General features: G+C 46.1%; 1 protein-coding gene across 2 annotated transcripts in view; it reads right to left on the bottom strand.

The window, feature by feature from the left end:
- SLIT3 (slit guidance ligand 3) overlaps positions 1-8,059 on the bottom strand; it is a 610,083-nt gene extending 602,024 nt beyond the window's left edge. For both annotated transcript variants that reach the window (XM_079918438.1, XM_079918437.1), the window contains exon 1: positions 7,354-8,059. In XM_079918438.1, coding sequence (XP_079774564.1) covers positions 7,354-7,991 — 638 coding nt within the window. In that variant the 5' untranslated portion in view covers positions 7,992-8,059. The remainder of the gene's footprint in view (positions 1-7,353) is intronic.
- Between the last annotated feature and the right edge of the window lie 10,376 nt (positions 8,060-18,435).

Raw genomic sequence — 18,435 nt, forward strand, 5'->3', positions numbered from 1 at the left:
GCTTCTGGCACCAGCCTGACAGAACAAGGATGAAGCAAACGTCATGAAGGAAAAGGCTACCAGAAACCAAGAGTTTCAAGAAAATGCAACAAACAGGGGAATTAAACATTAATAGGAAATCATTCCAGAGAAAATACGAACAGAACCCCAGGGAAAGAAGATGCTACAGGCTAATAAGACCTCAACATTTTTATCCACCCCAGCAGGAAAGAACAGGACAATGTATTTTTGCAATCCACACCCCAGACCACAGAAAGACTTGGAAAAAAGCAGAGAGAACTCTTGTTGATTACACTGACAACCTGGATAAAGATCTGTAGGGCAAGCTCACTAAAACTGCAGAGGAAATGAGGAGAGGAGTGCTTATTATGCTAGAACGGAAAATCAAAATAAAAATGTTCCTGAAAAGCTGATGAAATGAAACTATTTGCCAAAATTTAATTAGGATAAATGCAAAGTGTTGCACTTAGACGCCAAAGGGTCAAGTGCACAAATCTGGGATGGGGGGAAAATAGGATCAACGGCAGGGAGGGTTGGGGAGACACTGGGGATGCAGTGAACAGCTGGGTCAAAATGAGCCAACGCAGGGGCGGTGGCTGTCCAAAGCGAAGAGGTCCCTTTAGCATGCACTGATAGAAGGTAAGATAACAAGAGAGTGCAAGGTCTCATCCCAACTAATAAAAGGCAAAGAGAATTGGAATCTATTTAGAGGAACATAACTAGGAATGGGGAGAGTGCCTGTCTCAAAGTCTAACACGCACAGAATAGTTGAGGTGATTATAAAAGTTTATGGAGAAAAGGGAAGACTTGGGTAAGTGGGTGGTGAGAAATGCAAGAGCAATAAGACGTTTGAAATCCTATCATTTGGGAAAAGGATTCTGCTTGCTCTATGTAATAACAAGTAATGGGAGATAAGTTCAACCCCCAAACAAAGAAAAATTTCTTCTTAGAACTGCTTTTAAAAATAGAATAAATTGCCCTAGAAAGAACTGAGTGCCTCACCACTAAATGTAATCAAACCAAGGAGAATGACCACTTTCTCCAAAGTCGTGCTGGTGGAAGATCAACCTGTACGTGGTTGGAACTTGGACAAGAGGACCCCCTTCAACCTTGAAAATCCATATTTTTCCAAATCAGGTTTTATGTTGAGCATGCTATGGAAGGAAGACTACAGTCAGCAAGAATTATGGTAATCAAAATGATAGGAATATTTCTGGAGGATGCACTGTGATTCAGGTAGTCTATATATTCAATACTCACAGCATCCTATGAAGGGGTATTATGATTATTCCCATTTTATAAATGAGGAAACTGAGGTCACCCAGCTAGTTAAATGGTAAATTGAGGATTTTTAATCACACACTCGTGACAATGTTTCCCAGGGAACGGCTGTATCAAACATGGTGCTAGCAACAGACCCACGGAGACCACAGAGAGTGGGAAGGAGAGCATAGCCTTTGGCAGACCCGCACTAGCAAGATACCAACCTAGGTCTCCAAGCAGAGGATTCTTATTATGAGCTCTTCCCACCTGAGTAAGATGGGTTTAAATTGAAGGCTGGAGAATCACGAACAATGCAGAGCCTTGAAAACGCAACACCAGAAACCACAGCCGGGCACCCTCTGATCTACTGTATCCAGAATGAGTGGTGGTTCAGAAAACCTCTCAGGAAAAACCATACCTTGTTATTCTTTTGTTTTTGTTGTTTTGTTTTTCCAGCAGTTCTAAAAAGGGTTAAGACCACCTTACATAATGAGGGTGGAGCATGCTAGTAAATACAGCTGTTTCAAGTAAAAGCAGTAACAGAGGCAGACACGGGAAGTCAGTAAAAGGAGGTATTTAGGGAAAGACGGAAGGAATGAGCATTGAAAAAAAAAAAGTCAGGGCCAAAAATTCCCCATGAAAATCTGACCCCCCAAAATAAATAAATAAAATGCATTCCTTATTTAAATATACCACAAAGCAGCATGCCCATGGAAAAGATATAAACCACTTCAACCGTAATCCCCGTTTTATGGAACAGAGGCCAACCTGGGCTTAGCCGGGGAGGAGAGGGAGGGAACCAGGCACAGGGAGACTGGGCAGAGCCTACGTGCAGGCGAGGAACTTGCCTCGACAGGCACACTTCAAGTGGCCATCTCCAAACTTCCAGCTGGATGGGGCCCGAGATGAAGAAATGGAAGCAACAGCTGTGGTCACTATCATTAAGAGTTCGTGGAGGCCTATGTGCCAGGTACTGTGTTAAGCACTTCCTGTGCATTATTTCATGCAATCGCCCCCCAGAGGACCATTTACTCGTCACCCTTTACAAGTAAGGAAGGGTAGGTGGAAAAGCAACGTACTGGGCCTTGTGCTGAGTGCATCACGTGGACCGCCTCGGGCCACATTCACAGCATTTCCGCAGGGCCAGTGGGATTACCATCCCCCTATTATAGGCATGGAAATATGGTACAAAGGGATTCAACAGACAGCAGCCCAGAGGAGCGGAGTGACCCGCCCCAGGTGCAACAGCAAAGATGTAACAGAGCCAGAATTTAAACCAGAGCTGTCTTATCTCCAGAGCCCAGGCCTGAACCAGAAGGCATGGGGCTCTGCAACCTTCTTGCACGTCCCACTCAGTGCAAAAGATCCCACCGCTCTCGGACCCACTGTTCTCACTTTCCAGGGGAGAAAGCACTCAATGACAACAAACAGAACTGGGGAGAAACAAAATAACAATCGAAGTGGCAAAAATGCCAAAATAAACATGGCTCAGCTCATGGCAAAAGCAAAACTTAATAGTGAACCTACAAACACTTCCATTAATACAAGCAGAGCAGCAATCAAAGACCACAGAGAGTGCAGGAAAATGCTGATGAGCTCCTGATTACAAAGTCGTATGGTTTAGGTGTTCAGGATTTCCAGCTCTTTTCATGGGCATGTGCACAGTAGGAGTTTTGCAAGGTTGCTAAGCAACGTCTGGCAACCAGACTCCAGAGTGGATCACTCATTATGAGTCCTTGGTAACTCTAGTAAGGCAGTCATTTTAGTTCATGAAAGACAAATTTTAGAAACCCTTAATAACTCATATAATAGGTTACTAATAAGTGGCCCTTAGCCATACATAAAAAATGCAGATCTATAACTGCCCAGCTTTCACTTGTAAGAACTAAAGACTCGTACTTTTGAGATTCATCATTCATTTATTCAACACATACTTGTTGAAAACGTACTATGTGCCAGGCGCTGTTCTATGCTATGGTATAGGAAGAGGCCCCTGACAGTTCACCAGTGAACTACAGACTATACACCAAAAAACCACAGACTATACTAGAATTCTACTTTTAGGAAAATGAGGCCCAGAGAGGTAAAGCAATCTGTTCAGTGTTGCACAGCACACTGGAGGCGGATACGTTCAGCTGCTCACGTCCAGGCCAGTAGGCTCGGCAGGAGAACACTGCTTCCCGGAAAGGCCACGTCCCCATGGTTGGTCAAGAGAGGCCCCATGATCCACCAGCTTGCCCCCGGTCCGCTGAGCTAGCCCCGAGGGCTGGCAGTACCAGGATGCAGGGCTTGGCTGTTGAGCATCTTGGAAAGTCTCCCACTTGACCTCAGGACCTCTGTGGTCAAGTAAGGGAAAGCCTATGACACGGTGTTGGTTTTTATTGGACCCAACCACCGGCGAAGCTTGCCGTCATCTGGAGTGATGGAGAAAATTAAGTTACCACATTCTCACGTTTCAGCCTTTAGCCCGTATTCCTTCGCAAACAGGAAATGTTTATTTAAATACAGCAGTCTCCAGCATGTTCCAGAGCCAAGTGAAAAACCAAAGATGTCCACTCTTGCCCCGCTCCACTGTTCAGGCCACCACCTCGCTGCGGGTGAGAAGTAGGCCTCTGCCTGCCTTTAGGCAGGACGAGGCAAAGGGGCCCTGCGTGACAGTTCATTTTCATCTGTCTCCTCTTTTTCCAGGCCGAGATTGTGGTTGGAGAAGAATTCCATCTGTGGGCTCCTTTTGTACTCAGAAGGGTAAACGCAACATCTGTTTACTCTGTGCTCCATGGTAAATGTTTTGTTTCGGGCACCACCATTCACTTCCTCTCCCCTTGTCCTCTCTCTTTGCTCCACGGATAATAAATTACACTGAATTCTCCTCTGCGTTTATTTAGCTTTCTTGTGGGTGTCACCTCCCCATTGAGGGGAAAAAAAAAATGTCGGTAGTTTATAAACAACAGAGAGTTTCTCTGTGTGATGTGCTGACATTATGGAGAATATGCTAGAACACAGACCCCTAGCTCTGATACCAGCTTAATTATGAACAATTTAACAGGCCCCATTCCAGGCCTGAAGCAAAGTCCAAATGGTGACCACATTATCCCATTATCCTCATGGACGTTTGCTTTAATGGCGTGCCATGGGTGGACAAGGCCTCACAAGTCAACACTACCAGAGCAACAAACCCTCCCTCCCCACACACACACACCTCTTCATAAAAGCCTCTTCGGGAGACAGAACAGCAGGAACAGAGAAGGGAGAAAATGTTTCCTCTTTGTTATAAAACACAACATAAACATTTGAGATCAGAAAATGGATCTTAGGAAGGTCCCGAGCATCTGACGGCAGCGCTGACAAAACTTAGCCACATGAAAAAAATGAGCCCTGAGAAGTTTAAGGGCTCACTGAAGGAAAGTTCCTTCTTCCGTCGTTTGCTTACATTCTTTAAGTTGGATCGCTGGTTTTCTTCTGTATATGCCATGATTTTATACACAGTTACTGGAATGCAGTGGACGCTCAAGTCATGTTTGTTGAATGAATGAAGGGAGGAATGAATGAAAAATTCCTCACTAAAGAAATCCTTAGCATAGCTCAGAAATGCCACAGCCCCACAAGAGTTTGCAAAATTGTAATGTTACAGGTGAGTTGACTGAGACAGGGTGTGGGGTGATGAAGGAGTATTGGGACTCTTGGGAGGCCGCACCTAACCCCTGCAGTAACTCTGACCCAGCCTGCTTGTAAAGGCTGCCCCCTCTCCTGGGGAGGGAAGAGACTAGAATGAGAAGCCAGCCGCATCACCCCAACGCACCCCAACCAAAAAGACATCAGTGACCAGAACAAAGGCAGAGGAGACTCAGATATTCCAAAGCACCTCCTACTTCGCCAATGCCTGCCGGTGGCCATGGCAGCAGGGGGCCCATGGGAACGCCCAGGACTCTACCCGGTCTCTTCAATTATAGAGCAGATGGGCAGCCCCCAGCTGCCTGGGTCTCCTGGGAGAGGTAGCACGGTGGCATGCTGGCTGCAGTGCTGTGCCTGCAGCTTTTGAAGACCTCCTACATGTTAGAAGGAGAGGGGTCCACTCTCCTTGGTGTCTCAAACATGCAACACGATTCTGAATATCAAAGAGAAGTAGACTCAAGACCCCAAAAGGAGAGCTAATGTCAAGGCAAGTCAAATGTTTGCAGGGTGTATCTGAAGCAGCAGCAACTGCTGCCTATTTTAAGACCCCAGCCCACAGAGAACCCTCCCAGGACCGTCTACTTATAGATCTTGGCCCAAGCTGAACCTTGTTCCAAGGATGTCCAGCAGCGTGGTAGGGGGTATGGACTTAGGAGCCAGACGTGCTCGAGTTCAGACACTCAACTAGCTACTACATGACCTTGAACAAATGACAAAAAGGCTTAACTGTAAAGTGGAATAATAAGCATTACCTTTGTAACTAATGATCATTGTAGAGATTCAGTAAGATAACACATGTAAACAAACTGAGGCACAGAAAGCATTCATTAAACATTAGCTACAGTTATTATTTCACTAACTCATGTGGCTGGCCCTGGTGTTGAGGAGGGAGAGGAATTTAGCTTATAAGTTACAGGTTTCCCAAAATACCACTAAAACAAGATTTTCGCTGGCATGGTAGACTATAATGTCTGAGTTAAGCTGTAGAAACCTGGATTCTGCCCTTTTATTGCCATCCCCTTGCTGTGTGACCTTAGGCAAGTCATTTCACATCTCCGAGCCTCGTTTTCTACACATATTCATGAAGGTTCAGCTCTAACCCTCAAGGATTGTTTGGTTCAACCCCACAGAATAATCACTGCACTTGAAAAAAATGTCTTGAGCCAAAGGAAAGCTCCAGGAAAAAGGCAGTTCTACTGAGTCTCCGCTCAGGGACACATAAAAAGTAAGCGGAAGAGAAGAGGAGTGACAGGAGGTGATTAACAGGAATAACACACTCTAGGACAATACATCTTAGTCTCTGGCCCACTCTCCTCCAGACGAAAGTCAAGAAGGCAGAATCTTGAAAACCCATGCACCTACTCTAAGACATGTGCAGAGGGGGCAGCGGGAGAGCAAGGCATGCAGAAATCTACCAGCTAGAGCAAACCCTCACCCACTTCTGGGCTGTGTTCCCAGTCCAGTTCCAACCCCCTCTACCATTTCTCCCTCCTTCCCCACTCCCCAACTGCAGGCTAGGAAGAGCCCACCCCAGAGTCCAAGTTTTGAAATTGGTCCGAGGATCAAAATGATAAACGTTTCCAAAACGTTGACATATGAAAAGTAAATATTTGGTTGCACAATTGGGGTTAAAACGAGGGTCAATCCACCCCACTCTCCAAGCGCCTCTCCTCTTGCTGCCAAGCCCAGGATCCGAGGCTGAGTGCGGTTTGTAAGATTATAGCGCTGGGTCTCATTTAAAGGGCTGTCAGCATTTCCATTCTCCGGCCCGTTTGGGGAGGCATTTATAACCGAGCCATAAAAAATTCACCGGGGCTGCAACTTGGCATCTCCGAGGCCGCGCTCCAGGCAGGGCGGGTTTTGCAAGCACCCACTCTGAATTGGTTCGGTTCCTCAGAAGTTGGACCTTCAGACACACTCTCAACTTTCCTCGCAAGGGCAGCCAGAGAGCGGCTGGCCCATTCTGATCTCCAAGCCGGTCACAGTTTCTCAGGCTCTCTCTCCTGTCTCCATGCCCTGACGCCCCATCACCCTTCAGCTTTCTCCTTCGCCCCCTCTTTAATGAGCGCGGACCCCTTACCCTCACCCTACGACCTCCCTGTCTGCAGTGTCATCTCTCCTCGCCTCCTGCCAGCATTCTCCTTGGAAGCTGTCAGCTGGCCCTGCGTCTGGCACTCTCACCCCTGGAGAGACACTGCTCTTTGCTCATCACTGGGGTCCTCGAGACCTCTCTCCCCAGACCTGCCCAAAGCCACAGACCCCCAACTCAGAGAGTGAAGGACCCGATGTAGAAGAGGGTGAAGGCAGAGAATGCAACTAGCGCGGCCAAGGAGAAGGAAGGATCTGGCGCCGGGGGGGCCCCTCTGTGGGACCCAGGTGGGTGGCCCGGGTGAGGCAGGGCGGGGCGGGGGTACTCACAGGCGCTCGGCGTTGCGGGGGATGCCCCGGGGAACCGCCCGGAGGCCCAGCCCGTGGCAGTCCACGCTGGCGGCGGAGCAGGTACACTTGGTGGGGCAGGCGGCAGCGGGGGGGCCGCTCAGAACACTCGCCAGCGCGAAGGCCAGCACCAGGCGGGCGCGCACCGCGGTGCCTTCCTCCGTCCGCCCGGGGGCCATAGTGTGCAGGGGTCCGCGCCCGGAGGAGGTTGCCTCGGCGGGGCAAGACGCGTGGAGCCCACGGAGATGCGCTGGGAGCGCGGGCGGCCTGGGGAGCGAGCGGCTGAGTTGGCGCGGAGGAGGAGCGAGCTCGGCGCTCAGGCGCACGGGGCGCGGGCGGAGCGGGGCGCGCCGGGCGGCGGCGGCGGCAGCAGCAGCTCCATCGGCGGGGCCGGCGCTGCCCCGCTGCGCATTGCTCGGAGTGCCCAGGTGCCGAGCGCCCCCTGGCCCCGCTGGCCCGCGGCCCGGGGCGCGGGCCGGGTTGGGGACCTGGGGCGAGCGCAGTGAGGCACGGGCGCCCCGGGAGGTTCGGCTTGGGGCTGGGCTCGGGAGCGCGGCGGCGGTGGCGGCGGCTGAGGCACGGGGCGACCGGGTGAGCTGGCCGGCGCTCGCTCTCTCCATTCACTGAGCCGGGCAGACACCGGAGACGTGGGGCCCACCCCTCCCGCCCCCCAAAAACGCCAGCTCCGCCTCCCATTGGCTGCGCCGCGCGTCATGTCGACTAAGTTGGGAACTTTGCTGGAGCAACCGAGAGCTCGAAGGGAGGAGGCAACGGAGGAGGGAGCTCGGCCAGCAGGGCCCCAGAATTGAGGCTTACTCACTCTGAGGAGCCAAGGACTGATCAGTCTGGTGTCCCTGAGCTGCGCATGCTACTCAATATTCTTTCCTTCTGTCCCAACACCGTCCCGCAACGGGGCATTTGAGTACCCCGACCTTATAGATAAAAACTCAAAGTTCGGAGAAGTGAAGTGACTTGCCTGGTCACAGCCACGAGGGACCCCAAGCCGCGGCCCTCTCATTCACCCATGTTTCACTTCACAGCCCATCGAAGCCCATCAAGCTACCTCATCTACAGAGATCCTACCTCATCTTGGCCAAGATCCACTTCTTCCCGAAGGACCTACTCTATTGACATTACTGCACTCCGCGGTCACAAATGTCACAGAAAGTGGTCATCTGAGTGGTTCAGGTCGCTGCTGGTAAACCCTACCCGTAGGTCTGTCCTTCTTTGCCCAACCCCAATGCCTGCTGTGCTGTAAAAGTAGGGATGGCAGGGCCTTGGACCCCTGGATTGACAATGCTGTGTTCCTAGTCCGTGAGCTTCTGCCTCCTGACCAGGTGACTCTGGGTCAATCGTGTCACCACTGGGCTTTGATTTCCTCAAAACAAGGAGGCCACAGCCCTGTCTGGGCCCACCTCACTGGGCTGTTCGGAGCATCAAAGAAGAGAAAGTGTTTTTTTCAAAAGAGTCATTTGCATGCAAGGCATCCCTTCTGCCCCCCCACCACCACCATGCCTTCCTCTTCCAGTGGCCGCTCAAAATTGGCCAGGTCTGAGCTTTTCCAGATGCTGTGGGGAGGGGCGTGTGTTAGAGGCTCCATAAATACTTGTAGGAATGATTCTGTTTGTTTGTTTGGAGGGAGAGGGCAGGAACTGGAGGAAGTATTGCCCAGACTTCCTTGAGGTCTGCTCACACTGGAAAAATCTGAATGAGCCCTGTACACACACACACACACACCATCACATATACCCACTTGTACACAAACATGCTTACACACTCACTCTTAGACACATTCACACTCGATCACATATAACACATGTGCACATGCACGCTCACACACACACTCACATACCCCGTGTCGTTGACAACAACTCCGCTCCTGAGAGTTCTTCCCTTTTCTTTCACATAAATGCTATTCTGATTCCTTCTACTTCATTTTCCTTCAAAGGAACTTTGAACTGCTTGGACCACATTCTGTGAATATATAGTAGAGGTGCAGATTTTATTTTATTGTACTTAGCAGATTTTCAAAGTTTCAGCTGCAGGCTCCCAACTGTACGTACACACACGCACACGCACACACTTCAGCCCCTCCATTATTCATAAACACATTAGGTGCAATTTACTGCTGTTATTCTTGGGAGCAGCTTTCAGTACAGATGCTGTTGTCATCGCCCTCTGGTGGTCATAGAGGGTCTAGGGGTGACTTCAGCATTTAAGAACTCTAAACATCCTTGCCTCTGAAGCTTTCCTCCAAACCTTGAACCAATTTAGTACCAGGACTGAGGCAGATGAGAGAACTGGGCAAAGGCCCAAGGGCACACAAGCGTCTCAGACTGTCTGGGGCAGAAAAGCGTAGGGTTTTCTTTGTTTTCCCAAATGCACACTAGAGCATGTTTTGCAATCCCTTCAGGCTGGGCCTGGGTCTGGGCTGTAAGCACAGTGTATGTGTGTGTATGTGTGTGTGTGTTGGGGTGATGTGGGTTATTTTCCATTTAAGCTGCTGGGAGGGGGATTCATGAACCTGACTAGATCTTTAAGTGACTTCACAGGCATTCAAGTTTGCTTTTCCCTGGGAGAGCCACCTTAGAACAGAACCCAGAGTCAATTAACCCAAGGAAGGAGCAAATGGAAGAAACAGGAGGTGCACAGGACACTGGAAGCCCAGAATCATGGAGTATTTGGGCTGGAACAACCTTAGACATCACCTAATCCAGCATCTCTACAAGTGTCTTCTGATGATGACTAGTTCCACATGTTTCTTCATGGGGGGGAAAAGCTTCCTTGTGCAAAAATAGAGTAAGAAATGCTGTTCGCGTTCACCTCTCCTGGTGACTGCATCACAGATAAGTGTATTTAAGAGTCCTAAAATAAAGAAAGTGGCTTAAAGTTTGTTTAATTCAGTTTCCCAGTATCGCGGGCCCTTTTACGTGTAAACTTAATACTCTTTTGGAATTTTTGGAGAACCCCCAATAAAATTCAACGCTTGTATTTAATAACATGGAAACTAAGTCTCGGAGAGGGGAGGGCACTGGTGCAAAGTCACCCAGCTGACCAATGAGAGAGCCAGAGCCAGAACCCAGGGCTCCCCATGCCTAGAATGGAGCTCCATCCACTGCCCGCCCTTCACTGATTCCAAGGAATCTGCAGAATGTGTCAGCCTCCCCATGGAAGAATTACTCTCCCTAGAGAAGTCTAAGTCCTTACGAGGTCAGGCTATTGGGTAGGACTTTTTATGTCTAAGTTCCAGAGATGGCTTTTATACTCTGTGGTATGAGTTTCAGAGTTCTACACAAGTCTCCTGGGACTTTTGGATTTTTTTCCAAATTAAAGAAAAATGTTCCCTTTACTTTTCCATAGACGTCTCAGAAGCAAACTACCCACCCATTCCCCCAGGAAAAGCCACCTCAGACTTTACCTGTTTTTTGTCTCTCGGTGTAAGGCACCACCATTCACATGGCCGCTGTAATCGCTTGAGGTTTTCTGGTTGCAGCAATAACTAACTAATTGAAGTAAAAAATATATATATGACTTTTTAAGCAGGCTTTTGGGTGGCATAAAAATTTAAGGGAAAAAATGAAGAGGGAGGTTTCAAGAAAGACAAGAACCAAGGCAGGAACCAGGTGCCAAGCCTAAGACTTCCAGGTACCTAGGAGGAAAAGACTGCTTGGCCTGCTTACATCACGTGATCACCCTCTTGGCCAGAAAAGACAAGAACCCATGGGTGATGGTTCTTTGCAAACTACACTCAGCAGGGCAGGCAGGAGTGGTGCTCTCAGAGGAAAATCGGGGAGCTATTAGCTAAGAAAAGTAAGGGGAGGCAAAACAGCACCGAAGCATCTTCCCTCTGCCTCATACCACAGCCATTCAGTTCCTGAGTCCTGTTAATTCTTCCCCATGATTATCTTCTGAATATGTCCCCTCTTCATCTTTGGTCCTCCTGCCACTGTTCAGATCCTGTTTTCATACCTGGCCGTTGTTCACATTGGTCCCCACATTAATTCTCTAACTTTGTTTTGCTCCAACAATCCATCTTTTGCTCTGACGATCAAGGGACCTTTCTAAAATGTAGATCTGACAGTGCAATCTTGAACCTTGAAATAGATTTCTGTCATTGCCACCTCATCTCCCACCACTCTCCCCACACCCACTCAACATCCCTCCTGTAACATCCTTTCCTGTTCTTTCCTATCTGGCTCCCCCAGAGTCAGTTTAGCTGTCAATTTCTCTAGGAAACCTTGCTGGGCCACACTATTAGATTCTCTAGGGCAGTCACCATATATAATCCATTTGTTACAACATTTTATTATAAAATTTTTCAAACATTCAGAGACATCTAATCCATTTTTGCATGCTTGATGCCTAGAGGTACAAATAAATCTTTGACATTTGATGAATGAATGAATGAACAAATCCATGAATGAATGATCTTCCCAATCAGCTAGCATATGTGATAGTCTTTTGTTGTAGTTTTACTTACTTTGATCAACATTGCTTGATCTTTGGGGGAGAAAGAGGTTACATTCTTTCAGAATTTCTGGGAGGGTTTTTTGCTAACTATATACACTCTCTCTTTATGATATCTTTTCTCCTACCCTACTGAAACTTAGCATTTATGCTGGTCATTCTCTAATGGATTGCCCAGATCACTCTCTGCCCACTGTCACCCGGTTCTATTCCCAAGGAGGCTGACCTTAATGGACTGTATCACCTGCACTTCCTTGGGTCTGGTCATGTGGGGAACTAGCAGGATATCTGAGAGCTGGAGGAGGGAGGCCAGGGCTTCCTCCACAAGGGCTTCAGTCTGGCAGTGGCTGCCTTCCTTGACTGAAGGTCATAATTCATGTCCTCTAGACCTCCTAGTCCCATCCCCTTGCCTCTTTGGGGGTAGGAGTAAGAACAGCTTCCTGTTATGGTAAACCTGGCAGTCCCCATCCCTTGTTGATTCCTTAACCTTTGCCTCATCTTTCTAAATAGTCCCCTTATTAAACTTTCTGCAGTTACTCCTTCGAGTTGTGTCATCCATTTCCAACCAGGGACCCTGAAACTAACACACTACTCACTGAGCCAGTAAAGCAGATCTCTGAGGAGTAGTTGAAAAGGGAGGGGAGGGAGAGACGATGAAAACTCCAATTTGAGATTAAGGCTGTGATCCCTATTAAATGCTCCTGGGAGAGAGAACAATGCATGTATGTGAATTTTAGGTCCTTTCTGGAGAACAGGTTTAAGGGAAAGGTACCATCAATCAGACCATGTTTTTCAATGCAAAGTCTTCTTTCTCTCTCCTCTGAGAAAGAAAGAACAACAAAGGTTTACTGACAGTTAATCTATTGAGCCTCCCCAAGGAGCAGGATCCACTCTGACTAGATAAAGATTTGATGAATGAAGATCTAATTTAAAAATAATCTATTTTGGGGGCTTCCCTGGTGGCGCAGTAGTTGAGAGTCCGCCTGCCGATGCAGGAGACACGGGTTCGTGTCCCGGTCCGGGAAGATCCCACATGCCGCGGAGCAGCTAGGCCCGTGAGCCATGGCCGCTGAGCCTGCACGTCCGGAGCCGGTGCTCCGCAACGAGAGAGGCCACGGCAGTGAGAGGCCCGCATACCGCAAAAAAAAAAAAATCTATCTTGGAGAAGATGAAGAAACAGAATCTTCCAAAATCCAGGTACACCTGTAGTGGACAACTGTCACTCTTTACTCCAACCATTGTGATTGTGGTTCAGAACTTTCTTGTTCTCATATAATCTTATTCCCCTCAAGACTGATTTTTTTAGGGGTTCAGCACATGACTTAAATGAGCAAATCAGAGTCTTCCCTAGGATTTTTCTAACTGGAACTGGAGAAAGAGATCCAGTCCCTCTGTGATTATAAAGCTGGAACATGTGAGGAACATGAGTGAGTGGTCATATTTTCAGCTGTGTGGCTCCAGCCGCTACAATGGAATAGATTTGAACCATTTTCCCGAAGTGTAAGAGTGGCATCTAGCTTAACTGAAGCAATCAAACAACCACTTATTGGGACTTTCATATATGCCCAGGAGAAAACACAGCCCACAGCTGCCAACAATCCAATTAGGAAGACAAAATTAGGATACATGAAAGAAGAGAAAAGACATGGCATATAATTAAATGCTAATTGACGTGGGTCATATAGTAATTGCTATGAAAATTCTACAGTGAAAGAAATCACTTCAAGCTGAATTAGAAGGGCTGAGGAATACCATTTGGCTTTTGAAGGATGCATAGATTTGATGAAATCAATGGGAGGGAAAAGGGTCTTTGCATTGAGGGAAGCAAAGGCAAGGAGGCAGGAATAGAATGAATGGTGTATGGGTTTAGGGAGAGGGCTTTGCGAATGTGGTATATGAGAGTTTGGGGGCAGATTTCTACTGATCTGAGAGCGAATTTGAGAGAAAGAGCTTTGATGCCTGATTTGCCCTTGGAGGTGGCTTGATCACCTTGCCATGGAAGTTGGAGGGCTCTGTGTAGAGACAATGACTCTGACCTTGAGAGATGATACAGTTTGAAATCCCCAGAAGGGAACCATGAATGTACCACCAGATCAACTTTGCCCTGGTCTGAGAGGAGGCCAGATGATCTGGGACGCTTTTGTTTCCCTAAACTGGTCCATCTAGATGGCGACGTAGTCAGATGTGGGGTCAGCCAGAGTGATGACCTGAGAAGCCTGGCAGACAGGTGAATGCAATCACGTGCCTCTCCAAACTACACAATGAAGATTTGTCTCATATTTGAGCAAAACAAGAACTGTCACTGGGGAAATGGCTCTCTAATTTGAGGAGTATTAATCACCTAATTAACCAGAACACCTGCTTATAAAACTTCTCCCACCCAGGGAACCAAATTAAGCAAAGCACGAGGATGTGCCACACAGACTTGGTGGTGGTATCTGCATCTTTGGCTGGCCTTCTCGGGCACTGGGGCTCACAAAACTCTCCAGCCAGCTGTTGGTTTTGACAGAAACTTTTAGAATATCAGCCTCGTTTAGCAAGTAGTAATTAGTGCAAACTCAGAGAAACCCCTCTCGCAATTTCCCTGGAATTACGGGTGTCCCTGATGTGCTGGGTACTATTCTGAGTATTTTGCATACATTAACTCTATAATCCTCATGGTAACCAGTTGAAGTCCCCTGTTGTAGTAGAGGCCGGCTCCATGCTCACAGATCCAGTTTCTTTTCCTGGGCACACAGGAAAACTTCATTTCCCAGCTTCCTTTGCAGTTACATGGGGGCCATGTGCCTCATTCTGACCAACAGAGTGTGTGCAGAAGTGACGCATACCACTTCCAGACTTGGTCTTTGAAATCTCTTACATAACCAGGCAAGACTTCCCTCTTTGAATGCTGGCTGGATAGAGGGGATCCAGTGAAGGATCCCGAAGTGTCATTGAGAGAGTAGTAGAGCTACAAAAAGACACTGGAATGCCTGAATTATCACCTAGAAGGCAGTGGTCAAACAGTCTAGTCTGTAACATGAGAAAAACCTAAGCCCCCCCTGAGATTTGGGGGTTGTTTATTATATCCATTAGCATTAATTACCCAGGCTGATACATCAGTGCAATCTTGGCAATTATGTTTGTGCAATCACACAGGACCAATCTTAGGGAAAGCTACTACCTGTGTGTTATGATTTCAGAGACAACAGGGAATTCCTCCCATCCTAAAATAATACTTTCTCCTATTGGTTCATTGATGAAATGCTTTTTAATAGTAACCTTCATTATCTGCTCTTTATTTCTTATTCACTTAACATATCTTTACGGAGTTCTTTCTAGGTACAGGTAATATTATACATGTTAGAGTGAAGACAAAGTAAACATGATCGCCACTCTCATAAAGTCTTGTATGGGCAACAGAGGCAAAACAATCCATTAAACAAGGAAATAGATAATTACAAATTACAAGGTGTTGGGAAGGGAATTAATAGGGTGATATGATAAAGACCAATTGAGGCTAACAAAGTTTCCAAAAAGTGGTTAGGGAAGGAGACTCAAAAGAAAAGAAGAATCAAGCTATGATATAATAAAGTATGGAGTGGGGTAGATCATATTCCAAGAGACAAAACAGCACGTGTAAAGGCCCTACAATATGGCTTGACCAGTTAAAGGAACGTAAAGAAGGGCACTATGGCTAGATCTTAGAGCATGAGGGAGACCTGTTCTGGGAAGGTCAGAATTATTTCTCCCTCACCATTGCATTGACCCCCGTCTGTGCAAAGCACAGCAATGAGTGGTATTACCCCTATCATTTGTAAATGATATGAAGAGAAGCCGAAACTTTTGGCTTGACATAGAATCTATTGCAGTTCCAGAGGTATTTGTATATAGGGGGCTGATAAAAGGCAAACTAGTTAAGGGAATTGTATTAAAGCTATCTTGTATAGGCAGCATGATATTTTCCTACAGCTTTCAAGTTTTTCGATGCAGCTGGTAGGTGGGAGGAGACTTGGTAAGGACCATCAGAGTAGGAGATTAAAGCCCTTCTAACCTACCCTTGGTACCACCACCTCACAGAGTGAATATTCAGTCCCGGGGAGGGCATGTAAAATATTTTATTGTACAAATTTCTATTTTCCCAAGTTTAGCTAATGGCATCACCATCTCCTCAGATGGCCAGGCCAAAAAGCTAAATGCCATCTGTAACTCCTCCCTTTTCTACCTCTTAACCCACTCCATCCATCAGCTCACCAAGACCTCTTGATTTCTCAACTTAAAACCTTGTGAGATCCTACCCACCAATGCTCCATCTCCTTGGCTTTGTTCAGCCTCGATAGCTTCTTACCCAGGCCCTTTAATCGGCTTTCCTGTTCAACTCCTCCAGCCACATTCCAGAGCTTAGAAGCATTTCCCTTATTTACAGAATAAAGTCTAAAATGTATACATGGTAAAGAAGGGTCTTTATCAGCTAACGTTTTGCTTCATTTCTTCATGAAACTCTTGCTTCATTTCTTCACAAATCCCCATTTCCACCTTAGGCTGAGCCATGGAGAATTAATGTTTCCTGAATGTGTTGAGGTGTTTGCCATCTGTCACAGCATCCCATGCTCTTCCCTCTTTCTGCAATGCCCTTGCCCACCTCCTCCCTCTGGGGAAATTTTCCTAGTCCTTCACCATGCAGCTCAAGTATCACCAGCTCTGTGAAACATTTCATACTTCCTTTTTAAACACCTCACTATATTAGAGATTTCTTCATTTGACCTGTGGCTGTAGAAATCTATTATTGCACACCTTACACCAATGTAAGTATCTCTTTATACTTCTCCATTCTTCCCCAACTAGATTGTGAGTCCCTTGAGAGATGGCATGTGATTGTCTAAACTCCTTGAGAGAGCTTTCTATCTTCATTGTGTCGGAATCCTCTTTTGCCATTCTTTCTTCAATCCACCCCTTTCAGAATTTCTTCCCAACGTTCTACTGAAACTGACCTCCCCATTCTTCTGGTTACTTAAGCCAAAATTCATCCTTCACTTCTGTCTTCCTTTTATATTCAACATCCAAACAATCAGCAAATCCTGTTTATTTTTCCTTCAAGTCCAGACAGCCTAAAGATAATTTCCAGGCTGAAGCACAGCATTCTAAGTTGAAGAGACAGAGATTGGAGAGGCCAATGAGTCTAGAGTTGTGAGACTGCATACCTGAGAAGTGGGAGCTGAACAAAAGAGAGTTCCAGATTCTAAAACCTACAGAGAGGTTCCTCTGAGTCTCTGACTGAGTGTTTGTGAAAGAAAACTACATGAGGCTGGGGAAAGAACCACCAGAGAGCAGTAGAATGACCCTAATTTCCAGAGTTCACACAGGACTGGAAATTAAGGGTTTCCACCAGCCACAGTGAAAGTCCCTCATAGTACATAGGCCATTGGGAAGAAACCTCAGAAGAGTATTGCCTTTGTAGTAGAGCCAAAGACACTACAAAGTGGGTGTACCTAAGAAAAGCTTAAAAACAAATCTCAAAAGGATTCAACTGATGCCATATAACTTAACTGTGAGATAGAACAAAGTTCCATACTCTTAAAGAAACATATACAACATGAGCACCCAACAATGTAAATTTCATAAAGACCGCCATCAAATAAAAAGTCACCAGGAACACAAAGAAGCCTGAAAATATGATTTATAAAAGAGAAAAAAATAAAATCAATAGAAACAGACCCGGAAATGGTAGAGATGATATAATTAACAGACAATGATGTTAAAATAGCCCTTATAAACATACTTGGTGTATTTAGGAGGTAGGGAAAAATAGAAGATATAGAAAGAATCAAATAGAACTTGTAGAGCTGTAAAATACAATATCTAAAATGAAAATGCACTGGAAGGGATTAACAGCAGGTAAGATCCAGCAAAAGGTCTTGCATCTAGGGTTGTTTTAAGTCTTACAACTTTATAATTAAAAGACAAACAGCCAAATTAAAACTAAGCAAAAGACCTTAAGACACATTTCATCAAAATGTAGAAAGAGATACAAATAACAAGTAGACACATCGAAAGATGCTAAACATCATTAGTCATAAAGAAATGCAAATTAAAATCACAAGCTACCACTATACAGCTGCTAGAATGGCCAATATCAAAAGGAGTGAAATTACTAAGCATTGATGAGGATATGGAGGAACTGGGATCCCAATTCATTGACAGTAGGAGTAAAAATGCTACAACTGCTTTGGAAAACAGTTTGGCAGTTTCTTAAACATTAAACATATACTTATCATATGACCGAGTAATTTTACTCCTAAATGCCTACCAAAGAAAAAGGAAAACATGTGTCTACAGAAAAACCTGTATAGCAGCATTATCCATAACCACCCAAAATTGAAACCATCTATATGTCTATCAACTGATGATTGGATAAAAAACTAAAAATAATATATCCATACAATGGAATCCTACTCATCAATTAAAATAAATTCAAACAATCTCCTGATATATGCAATGATGTATACAAAACTCAAAAACATGTTAAGTGTAGGCAGCAAGACACAAAGACAAGACTACACATTGTATGATTCCATTTACATTAAATATAAGGAAAACAAAAACCATAGATACAGAAAG

The sequence above is a fragment of the Stenella coeruleoalba genome, assembly GCF_951394435.1.
Source record: "Stenella coeruleoalba genome assembly, chromosome: 3".
Classification (NCBI taxonomy): Eukaryota; Metazoa; Chordata; class Mammalia; order Artiodactyla; family Delphinidae; genus Stenella; species Stenella coeruleoalba.